This window comes from Tympanuchus pallidicinctus, unplaced genomic scaffold, assembly GCF_026119805.1.
Source record: "Tympanuchus pallidicinctus isolate F22 unplaced genomic scaffold, pur_lepc_1.0 scaffold23, whole genome shotgun sequence".
Classification (NCBI taxonomy): domain Eukaryota; kingdom Metazoa; phylum Chordata; class Aves; order Galliformes; family Phasianidae; genus Tympanuchus; species Tympanuchus pallidicinctus.
In genome coordinates, this window is record NW_026294740.1 from 10,112,015 (window position 1) to 10,132,153 (window position 20,139).

At 55.4% G+C, this 20,139-nt stretch overlaps 1 protein-coding gene across 11 annotated transcripts in view; it reads right to left on the reverse strand.

Moving 5' to 3' along the window:
* CACNA1G (calcium voltage-gated channel subunit alpha1 G) overlaps nt 1-20,139 on the reverse strand; it is a 107,581-nt gene that overhangs the window by 64,234 nt on the left and 23,208 nt on the right. For all 11 annotated transcript variants that reach the window (XM_052688063.1, XM_052688062.1, XM_052688064.1 and 8 more), the window contains exons 2-10: nt 19,002-19,113; nt 18,784-18,917; nt 14,265-14,362; nt 12,770-12,929; nt 11,246-11,537; nt 10,726-10,818; nt 8,511-9,312; nt 8,376-8,420; nt 7,173-7,534 (exon numbers count right to left, since the gene is read on the reverse strand). In XM_052688063.1, the coding sequence (XP_052544023.1) occupies nt 7,173-7,534; nt 8,376-8,420; nt 8,511-9,312; nt 10,726-10,818; nt 11,246-11,537; nt 12,770-12,929; nt 14,265-14,362; nt 18,784-18,917; nt 19,002-19,113 (2,098 nt within the window). The remainder of the gene's footprint in view (nt 1-7,172; nt 7,535-8,375; nt 8,421-8,510; nt 9,313-10,725; nt 10,819-11,245; nt 11,538-12,769; nt 12,930-14,264; nt 14,363-18,783; nt 18,918-19,001; nt 19,114-20,139) is intronic.

Consider the following 20,139-nt stretch of genomic DNA (forward strand, 5'->3'; position numbering starts at 1 on the left):
CACGTGGGCTGTGCACCCCCACTCCCCACAGTAGGGTGATGGGATGCTACCAAACACCCTGGCACGCCTTGCACAGAGCTCACCAGGCTTTCGTTCCTGCCTTCCTCCAGCCCCACAGCACAGTGACTGTGCCACAACCCAGGAGTTGGAATCGATCCTTAATGGGTCTCTTCTAACTTGGGCGCTGTGTGCCATAGAAGCACAGAATGGGCCATCAGCACCGGACATACAAACACAGGGGCCGTGTGGGCACACCTGGAGTGGTTGTGCCCTGCCAAGGGGGGTCTGCATCCCGCCCAGAAGCACTTGAGTGGTTTTCCCCTCTATCTCCCTAACAACAAAACAGAACACCAAAACCTTCCATTCTCCAGTGCAAAGCGGTGCCTGGGGGGCAGGGAGGGCCCCACGGAGCCCAGCAGAGCATCCAGGACGGCACACAAACTCTCGAGCCTTTCCCCGACTGCAGAACAGAGCCCTCCTGAAAGCATTTCCATGGCAACTGGAGAAAAATACCACAGAAAGAAAATAACGACCTCAGCTATTTCCCAGGAAACACCAACATTTTACTGAGTCATCACCTGCAGATTTTATATATGTATATTTATATATTTACATAAGAAAAATCAAACAGGTCACAACAGGTGAATCTGCTCTGCCCTCAGCCTGACACCTCCCTCCAAAGTCTCCCTGCGGGTGCAGATGGATGCACTGCGTCCTCCTCGAGGCCCGAGCAAGACAGGGGAAAACATGAGGAATTTGGATGAGGGAAGCAGCCATCAATCAGCAAAATGCCCTGTCCCACACTGACTGCCCATCATTCGGAGCTGGCAGCTGGCTCCAGCAAGAAGCAGATGGACAGGGATTTACCCGCTGCCCAGGTCCAAGCTGTGCTGTGAGGCTTTCCCTACAGATCCTTTGCCAAAATGGCTAAAAAGAAGAATTTCCCTCTTGGAAGAGGGCTTGGGAAGCAGCAGGATGGAGGGCTCACACTCGGCTCCTCCACCCACCGCACCCCAACATGCATTTCCCCACAGCTGTGCCCCTGCACCCACCCCACAACTGCACCACGGTCTGCTATTCTGCTCCATCGCCCTGCAGCCCCACACCCGATCCTCGCAGCCACAGCAGCTGCCTGAGCTCCTCATCTCCCCCAGCCTGAGATTTCAGGATGAATATTATCCCAGAAAATGCAAGAGAAACACGGAGCAGCTCATCCCTGCACCCAGGTTTCGGAGGAGCTTAAGCTGAACAAAAGCTGCATTTCCACTTGGTCACACCTTGTAAGCACTTGAGATTTAAAGCCCTCTATTTCTAGTTAAGCTCCACCAAGTTTCCAACTTATCTCCCCATTAGTACTTGAGAAGTACCGAGGGGAGGGAGGGCAAAAAGAAGCAGGGAAGGAGAAGGCTGAGCGGCACCTGCACGGATCTGCACGGATCTGCTGAGACCGCCTTCCAGCTCCCGAACGCCAGCTCTGTTGCTGACAGCGGCCGCGGGGGAACGCTGGTGGTTTCCTTCCTTCAGCAAATGCACGTTCATAACACAGAGCTGAAAACTGGGGCTGAGGAGGGACGCGAACCGACCTCCGCCGGGGAGCCGGGGAAGGCGAGAGGTGACGGCTGGGAGGGCGGAGAGGAAGCCGCAATCAGGGCGCTCGCGGGAAGCTGGGGAGCTCCCGAACTGCGCCGTGTGCGGGCTCCCAGCCGGGGGTCGCAACCGCAGCCATCAAAGCCGAGCGGAGAGGAACGGCCGGATATCTGCCGAGCAGGGACGTGCCGTCCGCGTGGGGATGGAGCCATCTCCAGAAATGCATCTCGTGCCATTTGGCCGAGCAGAGGCTGCTGTGGGCGCCGGCAGAGCAGCGATAGCGCGGGGCGCTGATGGCAGCTGAAACAACAGCCGTGTGGGGGGAGACCGGGTAGCACGAGGAGCTCCGACCCCGAGCCAAAAGCACCGGGGAGGATTGGAGCTCACAGCTCCCATCCGCAGAGCTGAAGGAGACTTCAGGGGATGTCGCAAACCCGCGTCAGTTCATCCATAACGCATGCAGAGAACTGAATTGTCTGATAAGAGCTCAAACGTTTTCCCACTGCGTGAAATCTCTTTTAATTCACAAAAGATTCCATCTCCAAAACTGGGATTAAGCCTGCTGTACGGGCAGGGCGCTGCTGTGAGCGCACCTGAGGGCTCAGCTCTGCAGGAGATTGGGAGCAAGTCCATTAACAGACGAGGGTTCCTAGGAGACCTCGTAAACCCCTCATGTTGCTGAGGATTGGGAGAACCCCTGAGGTCCAGAGAAGGAATTACCCCCAGTGACAATCAGCCAGCTGGTTCTGAAGGCAGCCATCCCAGTGATTAACAGCTCCAGTGCCTTCCATTAGCATCGATTTGACTCCCCTGGTCTCCAACAACAAACCGTTAATAAGAGTAATTTCTGCTGAAGCAAGAGCTAATTGAATGCAACACGTGCAAATCTATAGGGCACCTTGTTTTCCTGCAGGCTGAGTGCCCCGCGCAGCTGCAGTGCTGGGAAATGGGGATGTCGCCTGCTTCGAGCCAGCAGCTTCTGAGGGAGGGGAAGCCGCGGCCGCTGCCAGAGCTTGGAGCTTGGCTGGGATGAGCTGGCACGGGGCTGGGAGATGTGTCACGGAGTTAAATAGAGACATGGGACATGCACCAAAGTGGAAGCAGAGCTGTCTCTAGGAAGCAAAGACATGCGTGAATGCGGGACTTCACGGGCTCCTGGGAAGAGCATGCAGTGTCCAGAGAAGGGAATCTCCCTGGTACAGAGGGACACACGCCCATGCATAAGTGTCTTCCTGGATCAAAACCTAACAATTCAGGGGGAATCATCAAACTGCAAGCTTCATAGTGAAAAGGTCAGGATAGGTTGCTGACACGGGGTTAAGGGAGCCCAGCACTGCCTGGCACTGATGTGGTGCAGCGCTGGCACTGCCCACCAGGATGGATGCTGCCTGGGGACAGGACTGGTCTCTGAATCCCTGCACCAATGGGACACAGCCCAAGTGCCACCTCACCTCCAGTCCAGGCTGACCTGAGCAGTGGGAACCCCACAGGCTGCAGCTCATGTGATCCTCCACCACCTCTTCTGCAAGCAGAGGAGCACTTGGAAAGACCCCATTTTGGCACACAGGGATGGCCAAGTAGCAGCTCCACATAGAATCATAGAATCTTAAAGGTTGGAAAAGGCCATTAAGATCATCTGGTCCAGCCATCAGCCCATCGCCACCGTACCACTGAGCCACATCTCCCAGTGAGATATCTACTGTTTTGAAACACCTCCAGGGATGCTGACTCCACCACCTCCAACAACCCAGCAGCTGCCCTCCTGGGATCAAAGTGCTTCTGAACCCCAACCCAGATGGGAGCGGTACCACTCACAAGACTGCATTGGCTGCGCCATCGCACACCCGGCACCTGCAGCAGGACACAGCAGGGCTTCAGCTTTAGATGCTGCTCTGAGCTCAAAGCCTCAGCAGGGCCCCTTCCTCCTCCCTCTGAGAACGGCCTCCTGCTGCCACGAGCTGCTCTCCCTGGATGCTGTCCCAAAAAGCCATTCCCCCTCGTCACCCCTCCAATTTGCTTTCAAAAATTGGAAGAAAAAAAAAAAAGTGTCTGCAGAGGTCTGAATGATTTCCTCTTCCTTCCCACAGCCCACAGGTTTGGTTCTGCCGAGATCCAAACCCCCACGCTGTGGCCTCTGCGGCTTTGGAGCGGCCGGCGAGGACCCTTGGGGTGGCACCACGGCTCCTCCTCATTACAATGGTGAAACGCCGCAGAGACAGCGGCTGAAATTCAAGTGCTATTCAAACAAACGGAGATGTGGGGAACAGTTCATACCGAGCGAGTTCAGACAAGGAAAATCGGAACAGCCAGGCAGCTCAATGCGAACCAGATTTTAAAAACAAAAACAAAACCCCGAGCCCTTCCTTCAGGAAGCTCTCACCGAATTCTTTCCCCTGCTGAGAAGTTCAGCATCACGCCTCGCGCTAAGCCTCTGCATTTCACTCCAAGGAAGGGCTTGAGAGAAAGGAAAGCAGCACATTGTGGAGTGCAGCCTGGCTCGCCGCCAGGGCCAAGGGGAGTGCAGCCCAGGAGCCCTCTGGTTGAGCAGCACATTTTGCTCCCGCGCAATGGCAGAACAAGCTTTTGCAAAGCCCCGGCATCGCTGCGGAGACTCGGCTTCCCTAAGGCGAATCAGTCGATTGGTTCAGCAGCGTACTTAAAATCCCCCAGAGCCTACCCTGAAATCACCTTTCTACTTCCCTACCCAAAGCTAACAGTTTCTACCTGCATTTCGCTTCAGCTCCGTAGAAAAACAAGCTCTTTAGCAGTCACATCAATAATCCGCAGTGATCTGCTTGTCGTTTCCCTGATGGAAAATTTCACACCGCTGCCCAGCAGCAGCGACGCGCTGAGCGCTGCCTCTGCTCGGACCTCTGCCTTCCTCCCATGGCAGAGGCACAGCCGGCGGCACGGGGGGCTGCACAGCCTGCCCACAGCACATGGCTGCGCCCTGCCAGCTGCACCCCGGAGCCACGTGGAAGCGGCCCCATGCCGGGTGATGCAGTCAGCCAGGGTGCTGCCCAGCGGTGCCTGAAGGAGCTTGGAGGAAACCCAGCCCCTGGGGAAATGGCCGCTGCAATGATGTTATTGTAGGTGGTGATCTGTAGAGGCGAGGTTTGGGATCAGAGGTTCTGAGGAGGGGGGGGGTGAAGCCCTGGGATGAGGACCAGGGTGCTCATCTTGGCCCGGATGACTGATGGAAGAACACGAGCAAACAGCAGGAGCAGGTGGGAGCAGTGTTCCCAACACCCCCTGGTTCCTATCAATTTCAGTATGCTTTCAGGCTATCACCATTTTCCTAAATATCCCAACTGACCGTCTTTGGGTGCTGTCAGCTACACAAGTGGCTGCGAGGGCTGTCCCAGCCTTCCAGGGCCCTTCTGGATGTGAAGGCGGGATGCAAAGCCTCCAGAGGAGCTCACTTCTCCCCCCTGCCTGTGGTGGGGACCTCAGCCGACCAGCACCAGGATGTTCTGCCGGTCCCAGAACTGCTGGATCCTACCCAACACTGCTGGGATCCCACAGAACCAGCCCAGCCCAGCCCATCCCACCCCTCCTGCAGCACACAGCTGCTGGAGTATCCTCTCTCCTCCAAGCACTGTGCTGGTGAGAAATGTCCTGAAAGAATTTATCCTAATATAGCTTGGTGTGCCCAGGGCTGCCTTGCGTAGAAAACAAACAAAACAAAACAGAAAAGGTAAATATTCATTAAATAAGCAGAGAGATTAATATAGAAATTCACGGAGTCAAGTAGCCTTTGAGCTCCATCACCTCTCTGCAAACAATCACCCAATGAAGATAAATTTGGTGAGGCTGATACCTGCACATTTAGGAAGGTCTCTTATAAAAGAAAAATCTCATGTTTCAGTGTTTATCATCCCCGCAGAAAGGCCTGGCCCAGCATTTCTCCACTCCAATTCCTGCTCTCATAACTGTCAGATTATGAAACTGCAGACTATAAGCTTCTCAAGTTAACAGAAAAACACCTCTCTGTTCTCTGCCGCCACTCTAAGCAGATGAACTAATAAAAACAGGCTCAGCTATGCACTCTGAGTGCCTGGGAGAAAGGAATCTGGAACAGTAGTAGCTTCAAAATACTGTCAGAGAAAGCAACCGCCCACAGGATCTGGTGTCCCCCACACACATCCGCTTCCTTCACCTTGTTACCAGAGAACCACCACAAAAATCTGCCTTTTGCCATCTACCTGCCTGCCAGGGCACACTGCTGGTGGGGCAAAGGCCAGGATTTTCTCCAAGACAAAGAATTAAGGACATGCATTGTTGCCCTTGAGGCAACAAGCCAGGAGCCTAACCACTCCATCCATCCATCCCTCCAAGCACTCATCCATCCACCTATCTACCTACCCACCCATCCATCCCATCCCAACCATCCATCCATCCCAGCAGGTTCCCATGAGCACAGCAGTAGCCTGCAGCAGCACCTCCTGAAATGCTGAACGGGCGACCAGCCTTGGCCTCCCACCGCTGGACAATCCCAGCACAGCAGACCTGCTGTCACTTTCCATGCGCTCAGAGGAGAAATACAAACTGCTATCAGTTTCTGTACGCTGTCTCCCTGCAGGTTCCCAGGAGATGAGCTTCATTACTAAACAAACATGGACTCATGGAAGGTTCCCCTGCAGCTCTGTGAGCATCCCTGTGATGAGTGGCTCCCTACCTGTGGGACTACAGGAGCACAGCTGCTAATGCATGCTGAAAACAAAGGTTAGCCAGCCAGACTGCATTAGGACGTCACGGGGAAGGCGCTGGTTTGAAGGGACACATTTAGCACATCCGAGTCTCCCTGGCGTTCAGGCACTGAGGCATTAATGCCATAGGAGGACACAGGATTTGGAGCCACTCTGCAGCCACCACCGCCAGCACTGCGGGCAGGGAGGGGACGTCTCCACATGCAGCAAGTGCAGAATGTGCCAGAAGAGGGAATAAACAACGGTGACTCGAGACGCAGGGGGCTCCCAGAAGGGGCTGGCATGGAACAGGGATGGCTGTGGCAGGGACAGCCCCAGCACTCCAAGCAGCTGCTGGGGCCGAGCACCAGCATGTGTGCAGCGGGGCTGTGCAGCATCACAGCACCCAGGGTCGTGGCTTCCCCAGCACAAAGCACACACCTGCAGGAACCAGCCCAGCCCGTGCAGCATCCGTGGGGCTCAGGGTAGGGGAGCAAAGCATCCATGCATGCAGCCACAAAAGGGACCAGATGGCGCCTTCTGGGAGCAGAGCTTGTCATCCCTATGGAGACACTCCAGAGTGGCAACCTCTTTTCTTAATGACAATATACAGGGAAAAGCTCGGCAGGAGCGCAGCCGCCTCTTGCCTGCAAGGACTGCGCTAATAGAGTGGAGGAACAGCCTGCGATGAGTCTATTTTGGATTCATCACACTGCTGCTGGAGCGCTCACCAGGGAGCTGAAGGCATTTGTCACTTCCTCCCCCAGGATTCAATAGACCTTCTGTCCGCGGCTGCACTGACCCCAGCTGCCGCGTGGCTGCGGTGCCAGCACGGAGCCGAGCATCCCTGGGACGTGGGATGAAGGATGCAGGATGGGGAGAGGGCAGCCAGCTCACCTGCTCGTGGTACTCGATGCCCATGCTGAGCGTGTTGATGAGGATGGCCACCATGATTCCACGGCCGAAATATTTGCTGTCCACGATTTTCCGGAAGGTCTCGCACACCACACGCCAGAAGGCCAGCACCCGGCTGCTGCTCCTGGCCCACGCTCGGCCGCGCTGTGGGTCCCGCTGGTCACTGTAGTGGGCATCCTGTGTGAACTCGTACACACCCTCGCTGTCCGAGTCTGTCTCGTTGTCTGTCTGCTCGGCCTCGTTGGCCAATGCCTTCAGGCAGTAGGGGCAGCTCTCGGGGCTGCGGGAGCTGCCGTCCAGCTTGGTGCAGGGGCTGGCAATCTTGCAGGAGCTTGGGCAGGGACCTGCAATGCCAACGTTTAGGAGAGGGCAGCCCATTAGCCAGGACAGGAGCAATTCCCCATGCATGGTGACAGCAAAATGTTGTGATCAATACAACGGTCCATGAGAGGCTGCAGAAAGCAATCATCTCCCACAGCCCTGGCACACGGTACTGCAATTAGCAGAAGCTTCGCCACCAGCAGAACTCCCTTCCTGCTCCCACTGGTTGCAGATGCTCCAAAATTCCCAGCTTCCCCCCGCTCCCAGCTGCCAGGTGGCTCCTGGGATGACGGCAGCAGTGGGATTTTCTCCCCGGCACCAGCTGCAGAAATCCATGCAGCAGCACCAACGCAAACAGAGAGCTGCAGCAGCTCAGAGCCCAGATCTGAGGATGGGCTCTGGGATGATGAGATGTGGCTTTCCCTGTACACATCCTGCCTGGAAAGGCCAAATCCTGCAGTGCTCAAGGTCACAGTGGTGGCTGGGGAAAGCCTGGCCTGGAAACCCTTCTTGGAGGCTAAATGCATTTGAGCTCATTTGGCTCATGCTCAGAAAGCTCAAGATGTGGAAGGGGAATGAGCACCTTGCAGGAAAGGTGTCAAACCCCGGCTTTGGGAAAGCTGCACTTCGTTTCTGATGCCACTTCAGTCTTTCTGAGCTGGGGAGTGAAAGGATGTGGGGAACACAGGGATGTGGGGAGCAGACCCCTCTGATCACAGGAAAAACAGCATACTGGGCGGAGATTGGGAAGAGAAAGAGAATGGGTTCATTACAAACAATCATTTCCCTTGGATTGGTTGAAACCTCCCTCCTGGTTTGGGCTGAGATGCATTGGGTTGGTTGGAAGATTCCCATTGGCCTCACCTCGAAATCCATCCCCTTTATCTGTAACGTGGACTGAAAGGAACCCTGAAAAGGTATAATGGAAAGAGAAAAGAATGAGGAGGGAGCTCCCATTTCTGCTCCACAGCCCCGTGCTGACCCCAGCCCCGCACTCACCCGTGCTCTGCGTCTCCAGCAGCTTGTGCATGGTGCTGTAGGGCCCAGGCGGGATGTTCAGCCCACTCAGTGTGCTGCTGCCAGCCCCCGCTGCCGCCTCCCCCAGGCTCTTCTCCTTCCGCACCTCATGGGAGGTGCTGGGGTGCACGGTGGGGTACACCTTGCTGCCCATCACCGCGCTCCTGGGGATGTCCTCTGGGCTCGGCTGCGGGAGGGCCGCCCGGCAGCGCACCGGCTCCACGTGGCAGTCGGCGTGGTAGATGCTATGGACGGATTCAGTGCCGCTGGCCGTGGCGGCAGGAGCCACGTGGGGGTTTGGGGCCGATGGGGGAAGCATCAGCCGGTTGGTCCCGTTGTGGAGAGAGCCGGTGTCCACGTCGCTGATCTCCGGGCTGGCGCGGGGCGCCCGCAGGTTGCCGTTGCCCAGGTGGTAGTGGTGGTGGTGGTGGTGGTGGTGGTGGATGAGGTGGTGCACCGAGGACTTCCTCCTCCTGGAGCGACGCTTGCCAGCGTGCCGCTCAGCCCCCGTTTTGCTGGCAGGGCTGGCCAGGAAGCCCATCCTCACGCCCGCCACCCGGTAGAGCTCCACCAGCTGCTTGCTGCCCTTCCGGGCGATGTACACCAGGTACTTGAGGAGCTCGTCGTAGCAGCTGCCCGGCTCCGAGAAGCTGGCCAGTGTGCTGGCGTTGGACAGGTAGCGCACCCGCTGCTCCTTCATCAGCTGGCTCTCGCGCTGCTTCGTCTCGGAGAACTGCGTGGCTATCACCACCAGGCAGAGGTTGATCATGAAGAAGGAGCCCACCTACGGGGATGGGAGCCATCAGCCCCGGCCACTCCCACCCCGCAGCCCTGCCTGGTCCCAAGTCACCAGGAACACGGACCCCAGTAAGGGCCCCGACCCCCAGGACTCTCACGCCAGGACTCCGCGGAGGACGTCAGAGATCAAAGGCAGGAGGAGATTATTTTGACAAAAAGCTTTTGCTCTTTTAAGAGGGTGTTTTTCTCTCTCCGCAGACGGCAGTTGTAATTATTGCAATTAGTGGCATTACGATGAATGTGCTGAGCCTTCCTGATAGGAGCGTTTTTTCTGGCAGCGTGTGGGTAGCTTGTGAGCAGATCCCTTTCCCCTGCTAACGGGATTTGCAGGTTACTGTTATGCAAGGGGCTTCAGCAGGCTGCATCCACAGCTCGGAGATCCCAGTTCCAGGCTGGCTCCCACCAGGTCCTGCTTTCTGCAGATGCCAGCCTGGACCGCAAAGCATTTCTGATGTACTAATGGGCTCTCACACACCACCACCATTACTGCTCAGCACCCAGGAAAGCAATGCTTCCCTTCCTCTGCGTCCTTATGGGAATGCAGAGAGTGAGGGGCTCCTTCATTTTGGGGTGAAGCTAACAGATGAACCACAAAAAGCGCTGTAGACAAAACAGCCTTCTCATCAGGGTCTGATGAGGATCAGAAACCCCTCCAATGGCCCGATGGAGGTTCAGCTATTTTGCTGGATTAGACAGGAAGAGAGGGACTCATCTCACTTATCTCAGCTTCACTCAGCACATCTGAGTGAGGCACCTAATGATCCTTTAGAGTTGGGAGAGAAATAGGCGCATCAGGTCTGCAATGCATCTAATTTATTTTGAATGTCTACCTTAGGAGCAGATGAATCACATCCTAAAGCACCTATTTTTCTCTCCTGATGCTGAAGGGAGTCTAGACAACGAGCTCCCCATCACAGCAGATATTGCTGTTCGCAGCCCATCACAGAGCCCACACCCCAGAGCTCTTTGCAGGCTCTGCTGTGGATGGGTGCAGTGACACTGTGCTGTGGCTGCGCTGTGGGCAGAATCCTTTCCTCCTTTCTCAGCCTGTGCTCTGATGTTTGGGGCTGCCTCTCCTAAATGTCCCTTCTGCGCCTGTTGGGCTTCTTGGATATGGGGGAGCTCCTGGCCAACCTCCCCCCTTCCAGATCTGAAAACAGGATGGGGGGAATTTGCCCATTTTAAACTTAAATTCAAGGAGGCAACTATGGGGTTGGGAGCATGGAGGACAAAGAGAGAGGTATTAGAAGCAACAGCAAGTGTATCTACCAGAGTTTAAGAGCATCTTTCCTTCATGTTTTCTACCTCTCCCACGTGAGAGCAGCCTTTACATTCACTGTGCTCTCTGCCTGCCCCTCCGGGCCACTCCACAACTGCACGTCCCCACGAGGCCACTCACGATGATCAGCAGGATGAAGTAGATGAAGTTGTAGAAGGAGTGTGCATCCATGACGAAGTACATGATGTCCACCCAGCCCTCCAGTGTGATGACCTGGTGAGGCAGAGGGGGAAGACAAACCCATCACAGCTGATCACAACCCCAAGGGAGCAGGCAATGGCACTGCTGGACCCATAGCTGGTCCCAGAGCAGTGCCAGACACTGAGGAACCAAAAACCTCTCCCATTCAGACCAATCCCGTGTTGCAAGGGCTGCGTTCAGTCTTTCTTTTCCAGATGGACTTAAAGACAACTACAGCACAGTGCAGAAAGAAGAGCACAGTCCTCCTGCACCCACAGCTCTAGGACCAAGCTTTTATCCACGGAGGCATCTGAGCAAGCACCACGCCGTCTCCCTGCCATTTCCAGCACATTTACACTACTACTTTACATGTACAGCCTCAGCAGTGTGGTCACACAGCCCCATAACACATGGGGAGGAACAACCCTTGCCCCACAGGACGGTTTCCATGCCAGCTCACCTGAAATATTGCAATCCAGGCATAGCCGATGTTATCAAAGTTGATAGCGCCCTTGAAGGGGTTGTGCTCCCCGGCAGAGCAGTTGGTGTAATACTGGTTCCAGTTGACACAGGACGTGTTGGTGGTGTCGTTGTAGGCGTAGTAATCCAGGGTGCACTCCAGGCCCTCCTCCCTGCGCGTCGGGATGCTCCGGCAGTAGCGCATCCCATTCTCGCGGGGTTGGGAGCAGATGAAGGGGTTCTCATCCTCATTCTCGGTCTGGTAGTACCGCTCCAGATCCACTGTGTAGGGGCTGCAAGTGGACAGAAGGGCTGAGGTGTGCACAGCGGGCGCGGGCAGCCTGGCATGGTGACAGCGGTAGCAGCGGTACATTCCAACGACTTTTATTCTGCACTTTGAAGGGCCGGTGTTGTGGAGATTCCTTACATCTGGAAGTGCTGTGCTGTGACTGGGGGCACTGAGAGCAGGGCTTAGCCCAGCGGGGCTGCTCTGAAACATCCCTGCTGCATTAACATGGGAATCAGTCACCATAAGCTCCTGTATCTCCCATCCTCCTGGAGATGCTGGGCACAGCGTGAGGACATCCACATGCAAGGACCTCCCAGGTTCCTAAAGCAGTGCCTTCCCAGTGCCTGTTCAGCCATAGGTAAGCTGTAAATTCCCTCCAAGGGTGGCCTCACCATAGCAAGCATGGCAAAAACCCTTTAGGGATATGGAATAACCCACAGCTGGCCCAAAGCTCGCTGCCTGCCGAGCAAGGATCCATCTCCTTAATGCCACCAGGACTCCCACTAAAGCTTGCAAAGACACTTTGAAGCCTGGTTCAGCCCCGTTAATTCCTGCAGAATTGCCTTTAATGCTGTTCAAAGCTCATCTAAACCCCTGGAATTCTGGCTCAATTAACCAGCACCCAAACCCATCACTTAGTTGTAGTTATTCAAAGAGCAGAGCCACTCAGATTTGCTGCTGTTTGCTTTGCAGGACATGACTCTCTTGGCTGTCCTGAGAGGGCACAGCCTGCAAGAGGGCTGCTGCTCATTTCGGGGATGCACGGGGAGGAAAAGAGGTGTCCCATGCCAGCTTCAGGCCCTGCTGTGTGCAAGGCAGAGATTTGGGGTTTATAGGGTCAGCTCTGAGGAGCACGTTTGGAGCAATGCACTCACACTGAGCAGCTTTGCTAAATGTATGACCAGCTCCATCAGCCTCCCCGAGGGTGTCGGTGAGACAGCAAATGCCACACCAACAAACACCACCAGCTGCTGAGCAGGGTTCAGATCTCAGCGCCTTGACAAATGCAGAAAAGGTCACAGTTAATGATATGCTGCATTTATAAAGCCTGAGCTCTTTGTCCTGGCGGTCCTTCGGAGGCTCTTATCAATCACACAGCTTCCCCAGCACCGGCCAAGGGCTAAGGGCAGCTCGGCAGGACACAAATGGCAAATTGTCACAGCAAGCTGTGCTGGGGACGCGGTGGCATTTGGGAGCGGGGAGCACGCAGAAGGATGGGCTTTTCGATGGACTCACATGCTGAAGTTCTCAGGGAGGAAGCAGCGATTCCTGAGCAATCCTGCCCACAGCTGGACCCCCACGATGCCGAAGATGAAGAAGACGAAGAAGCAGAGCAGGAGGACGTTCCCCAGCATGGGCAGCGTGTCCAGCAGCAGCGTCACCAGGATGCGCATACCTGCGGCGAAGGGAGCGCTCATCCAAGAGGGGCATCCCCTGCTCCACCCACGGCCCCCGCTCTCCTCGCCCTCTCCACCGCAGTCCCTGCGGTCCCAAACCCCACCGAAGCCCCCACCCCTCCCAGCCCCACTCCTGGGCATCCAACCTACCTCCCCCTCTCTCTCCTACCCTTCATCTCCCGCCCCAGGTTCTCTTTCCCTCTGGAAGTTTCCGCCGATTTCCCCAGATCCCATTCTGACATGCCCTTGCTCGTCTGTATTTCTTTCCACATTTGGGATATATTAAAATTCCCTTCCTAATTCCCCTCATCCACGCTAAATCCTCTCTCTTCCTCAAAACACGAGCAGTTTATTCTCACAAGTTCAGGAACAGCCAGTTCTGTAGCAAAGACAAATTGATGGTGACTCCGACTTGACATTTACACACAAAAAAATTGATTTCATCTGACATCTCTGTAATATTCAGCTCATCTCTCTCCTTCTTTCCCATCTTCTGCATTCTCTCACTCACTAATATTGATTCTCATTTAAGGAAAGTCTCACTGTTGCACCCTTTGCTTTGATACTTCAGACTTTTTCCTCGCTTCCTGCTGCTGTCATCTCCTCTATCACGTTTCCCTTCTCCTTCTCTACTGGGGAGCAACCACCACACGCAGCTCCTAATTAAGTGAAACGACTTTCTGTGGTTACTGCATTTATCATCATATAAGACTCTCTTCCCCCTGCTCCCACCTTATACTTCTATCCCTTCGCAGCAGCACAGAAGCCAAGACAGACTGCCTGGGATGTGAAAATGCATTAAGTGCATTACATCCCCCGTTAGACAGTGGCAGATGATTCAGCCATCCATCAGCGCAGCAGCTGGGAGAAAACATTGCTATCAGGAGTCTGGAGGTGCTGCACTGATTGAAAGGGCAGCAGAATCTGGGTTAAGCACACGAGTCAGGGCCAGAGAAAGAAATGGAGTGCTGGCACCTCCAGTATGGAGGGACAGAAATGACACCAATCTGCTCTCATCTATGCACGGGGTGAGTTCAGGGAACCTCAGTTCATAGAGTCATAAGATGGTCTGAATTGGGAGGACCTCTAAAGCCACCTGGTTCCACTCCCTGCAATGAACAGGGACACCCCCAGCTCCAGCAGCCCCGTTCTTAGGACAGAAAAGAGACCATTTCTAGAGGGCAAGCATTTAGAATCACAGACCATCCGCAGTTGGAGGGACAGGGAACTGATACAGCTACAACAGAAGGTTGGAAGCATCCGTGTCTGTTCTTCCACCCGCAGGGTGTAGATACAAAGAGTTTGCATCCCCGGAGGAGCAAAGCCCAACTTACTGGGGACTCTGTTAATGGCCCGGAGCGGCCGCAGGACGCGGACAGTGCGCACCGCTGAGAAGCTGACGTTCTGCAGGTCCAGCGAGTACTCCAACATCCTGCAAAGCACAGCGGGGTGGTCAGAGGGAGCAGCACAAGCATCATCACCCCAGCACTGTGTGCCTGCTCCTCACTGAGGGCTTTGCTCCCATCGGGAAAGTGTGCCAGAGGAATTAATTAAGGGTTATCTGCGTATCAGGATAAAGTCAATGAGTGAGGACGCCCCACACCAGCTCACACAGGTGCAATGTTCTCCTCACCCTCCCACTCTGCTTGCTTTTGCACAGGATCCAGGACAGAAACTCTCTGCACACTCACTGCAGAGCTTACAACGACTGCTTGTTTGCAGTGCACAGCTCAGGACACCACAGCATGACTCTGCCCAGGGCTGCCTGCTGCTGCACACCATCCCTATGCTCATAGCCAGCCGTGCCCCATCCCTGCAACACCAGGATCCCGCAGAGCCACCCAGGAGCTGTGCAGAGAACACTGCAATGAGGTGCAGCCAGGAACACACAGCAGCACATGGGCTTCTGCTGCCCAGGCAGTCACAGGACACTCATCCAATCCCAAAATTATCAAGTTCCAGTTCCAAGATGGTTGGGTGGTTCCCTCCCTCCAGTTTTGATGTTCAGAGCCTCATTTCAGCCTCAGAGTATTCAGGATGAGCCCACACGTTAGCTCTTACACAGCAGTACCTTCTCAGCTGCTGCTACAGCTGCTCTTTGTGGCTGGTGTTTGCCCATCCCATGCATCGATGCAGCACACCTCTCCTCCTGCATTTCGCACAGCCAGACAGGCGCAGCTCCCCCAGCCCCATGGCACAGGATCCCCTGCCCACAGGGCACAGCCATGCACAGGAGGGACCAACTCTGTCCCGGTATCCAGGCAGGGGACGTGGGGATGTCACTGCGCCGTGAGGTGACAGGTGCAGTTACCAGCACCTCACATCCCCGCTCGGAAAATCCGCCCTGCAGAAAGCCCAAATGTCATCTCTGCTCCAGTGTGACGGCACAGTCACAGCTCCACACAGACAAGTGCCCGGGGAAACTCAAGGTGCAGAAAAATGCTTGGTGCTCAATAGAAACAGCTCTGTACCAAGTGCTGAGCCTCAGCTGCCGGAGTGTCTCAGAGAGAAAGCAGAGCATTTAGGACTTCCGAAGAACACAAAGAGCATCTGCACAGCCAGACACACCTGGAGTGCTGAGCGATGCTCTAAGGGACCGGTGGAACCTTTGTGCTGCTCCCAGAGGGAAGGCTCCAGGGACAGACAGACGGACATACAGACAGATAGGCAGACAAGTTGTACGAGGGACAACTCATTGCTGCCCTGCTCGGGGACAGCTCTGGGCTTCCTCTCATTTAGAGGAGATGCAGAGGGCTCTGAGCTGCCCCCCAGCTGGGACGGGACACAGCTGGCCACAGGAGCCAGGTGACAAGAGCGGGTGACAGCCACTGCACACACCGAGCTACACAGCACAGCATCCCAGAGCGGGCAGAGAGCCGCTGCTATCTACAAAGCACAGTGATCGGTGGGCAATATTAACCCATGGAAAAGACAGAGGGAAATGTTTTGTGGTGTCACACCTTCAAAAAGCCACGGGGACATTTTCTTCTGGCCTGCACAGGCACTACTTTCTGAGCCTGGCTGAGGGCTGTCTTCAGACAACAGAGGATGGAGCTGAGCTCTGTGCCATGGCCACAGCTCAGGCTGCTCCTGCCTGCCAGTGCTGAGGTCAGAGCTGCAGAGCTGCAGGCAGAGCACAGCTCCAGGCTGCGCTGCGGGTGATGGGTGTGCAAACAGAGTGGGGATGGAAAAGCAAAAACCTGGTCACGTCTCCTTAGCAGGTTTCTACAGGAGCTCCTACAGACAAACAGCCCCTGCTTCACCATCACGCCTTTCTCTTGTCATCGCTTTTCGGCAGTTCAAGAGGCTGTGAACAACTGCTCTCAAGGACAAAGCATGGGAAGAGAAAACTGAAATCCCACTCTGAGCACCTTGAGAACTCACTGAGAACAGCAGCCACTGCCCCCCAACCAGACCACAGCGCTGCTCCCACAGGAGCAGGTCAAACATCCCACCTGTCCTGTGCGTTGGTCGCTCTCTCTTTTTGTGTTTTCATTAGAAACAAACATAAAAGAGTAAGTTTTGTTCCTGATGTGCATTAACTATAGCACATCTTTTACATACGGCCTGAGAGAGCTCCTCTGTGCTCAGCGCAGCCCAGGCCAGGCACTGTGCTGTGCTCTGCAGTGCAGGCAATGCGAGGCAGAGCGGGCAGGAAGCACTGCAGACCAAACCAGAAGCATTTGGGGCAGCAATGGGAGAAAGAAGAGATGTCTGCTCAGAAGAGGCTGCCAAGCCCTGCTTCTTCTCAGCTGTAAGCAAAGCATTTCAAGTGTTTAACTTGGGAAGAAAGTACCTTAAGAGGGCCGTCCCCATTACAGCGAGTGCAGCACAAACAGACACTCCACCAAACAGTGCTGGAGCGCAGAGCTGCAGCAGAGCCACGCCGCTCTGACAGGGCATGGATGGAGCACAGCTCCAAGAGGTGATGGAGCACAGCACCAAAAGGAGATGAATGGAGCACAGCCCCCAACAAGCAGGAATGCAGAAATGCAGACACCAAACAGAGTCTGGTGACCTTCAGGTGCTCCTTGCAAATGCACACTCCTCAAACTCTCTCCTTCACCATAACAGAACATAACAGGGTGGTGTGCCACATTTTTTCCCCTTTTCCCCATAACCCACAGCCAAAACCACGTTTTGCTGAGTTTTGATAACACAGCACTCTGCTCATCTGCAGCAAGTTTCCCTGTAATTACAGAGATACAGTGCAGACATCACACTCTCTGCAATTAGTTCTAATTGCATTACATTGTCACAAAGAAGTCATTTATTCTCCATGAGCTCATGAGATGGCTCTGGGCAGTTTAACAGAGCTGAACAGCACTCAGTGGCATAGCACGGCCAGCGCTGCTCACCCAGCACCTCCTGGGCCAACATACAAGGAAAGGCTTCTGCACCACAGCCTCAACAGGGCCAGGGGCTCTCAAGGAGGAAGACGAAATGTCACCTTTTTCATTTTAAGTTTTTCTTTCTTTTTGGAAGCCAGTTGCACTCACCAGGGGTCTCTGCAGGAGCTCTGCCCACGGTGAGAAAGCAATGCAGAAGTGGGTCTGCTGCTTTGCCTCGTCTTATTTCCAGGATGCTTGGGGCTGGAGGAGATTTAGGGCAGGCTCTGATGGGCAAAGGACTGCCTGAAGCCTTCATGTAAGACCACAGTAAGGACTCCGCTCTCTTTGCAGGGTTTCTGGCACTGGAACATCACTCTGGTGCACACCCTCCTCTACAGCTCAGCTCTGGAATATTCCCCAGTTCTCCCCCAAGGAACGGTCTGAGCACTGCTTCCCCTGACTTCACTTGGCTGGAACCTGACCCCCTCGGTCCTGTCCTTGAGGTGTCTTTTCCCATTCACACAGCTATCCCAGCACGCGGCACAGCGCCGACAGCGACGGCCCCCAGGGCAGCAGCGCGGCTGGGGCAGGAGGAGGGGGGAGGTGGGGCGGAGCAGTGGGAGCAGCAGCCTTCAGCCCTTCGATCCTCTGCCTGGCAGGGCCCAGACGGGAGCAGTCCACACACACAAAGCAAAGGCCGATCGTTTAGCGAGAGGCAGAGCTGACCAGGCAGGAAGCCAGAAAAAGAGATAAAGAAGAAACTGAAATCTCGTGGCCCCTGCAGCAGTGAGTCCCCAGGGAGGCACTGGGAGTCCCCACACCTCTGTACTGGTGGTACTGGGCCGTGCTGCAGTGTCCCCAGCTCCCAGCGAGGTGCTGCTGGGCCACAAGCAGACGTCTGCTGACACCCTCTGATGGGAAACGTTCCAGGGTGGGGGGACCCTTTCCAGGAAAATGCAGGCAATTTGATCCGCAGCTCTATCAAAAGGGGAAAATGCCAATTTCCCCACGGCAACTCTGGGCTCTCGGAGGAAGGAAGGCTGGTGAGCAGCTCCAGAGCCAAAGCAGCTCAGCGCCCTGGCTGGGGGCCAGGCACTTTTCATGTGGATTCCCAGCCCCAGCCAGGAGGTTCTCGGCTGCTGGAGGAGCCCTAACTCAAACCAGGTGCCTCAGAAAGGAAACCGCTCCAACAGGCAAACTCGGTCGCTCTCCCTCAAAAACAACACGGAGGACAATCACGCACATCTCATTGAAGTAACCTTGCAGGAAGGCAGCTCTGTGCTTCAAACGAAATGCTGGCCTCCCTTGGGCAGACTGCACGGAACCCAAACCACGAGCATGGGACATGAGCGGGATGGAGATCGCTGCGGCTGCGGCTTGGTTGGCTCCTCCAACCGAGCGACTGCAGGGTGCCGGGATGGATGGGAACCGCTGTGCCCATCCCCTGGCACTCACCCCCACATAGCAGCCACACTGCAGCCCCTGCCCCTCCGGCTCCGAAGGACGCGCTCGCCCGGCTCACCCTGCAATGACAATGAAGAAGTCCAGGCGGTTCCACGTGTCTCCCAGGTAGCATTTCTTCCCAAAGATCCCCAGCGCGATCATCTTGACTATCATCTCCACGGCGAAGAAGGCAAAGATGAAGTCATCAAAGCTCTGCAAAAGATACAGAGCAGGGATGAGGGGCAGCCGGCACAAACCCGAGTGCAGGCGCAGCGCTTGCACAGCGCAGCTCAGTACCTGCAGGATGCGGCAGCGCGGGGAGTCGCAGGCGATGTCCTCGCAGGGGTGGAACATGCCCAGCGTCACGCAATTGAGCAGGATCACCAGCATGCTCACACGCTCAAACCAGCTGTGTGAGGGGTCAAGGAAGCGCAGCACTGGGCACCCGCATCCCTCAGCCCGGCACTCCGCACCGCAGTCCTGGTTTTATCCCCACTGCGATGGATAGGGAACGGCAGAGGGTGAAGCGCCCCGGGGTGCTGTGTGCCACCTGTGACACCCCAAAAACCACCCCCCCATTGGCGGCACAAGCACTAAGTGCCACACGTCTATCATAAAATGACTCAAACTTAAGCACGCCTTCCCTTCTCCGATGCGTTCCCTTGCCCCTCCTGCCCTGCCCTGCCCTCCGTTGGTACCTGGCGCGCAGAAGTTGCAATGCGCAGACAGGAGCAGTCAGTGCTGAACCAATGCCTGCTCCTCGCCTTCCCAGCAGGGTGCTGCCCACAGCCACGTTCCCTTGCTTTGCTATTTGGGATCCCGAATGCCAACTGATGGCTTATTTTCCCCACGGTGACAGCAGAGGCTACTGCAAATGTGGAAATGCTATAAAATCAGAGATGCGTGACAGGAGCGCTCGCTGCTGATATGATGGATTAAAAAATTAAATTAAAAGAATGATATAAACTTTTCGGGGAAAAAAAAAAAAAAAAAAAGAAAGAAAACCCCACAGCATTAATTTCTTCTCTTGACATTTTACAGAAAAGCACTTTAACAACATTACAATTTTCTATTAACTATGTCACAGCTTATCCCAGGGGCGTTCCCCTGAAGTCAGCGATTGAACCACTCATTCCCAGCCCAAATTAAGGCTGTCAAAGCCATTAAGCCAACAGGCGAGGGCCCCAGCAGCGCCCAGCCCTGCACTCGGAGCACAGCTGGGGCCGTGCGGCCGGGATGGGCTGCGTGCATCCCTGCTATCCTGGGCACAGCGACCTGCATTGCTGCAGAGCGAGTGCTGAGCACGTGCGTCCATCCAGACCACCAAGGGCAGTAAGATGTAGAAGCACAGAGCGAAGGCGCAGAGCCCCGGAGCCCCGGCAGCCGGCACCGTGTGCCAGCAGGGAATTCCCAGCCCTGGGGCAGGGCTGGGTGC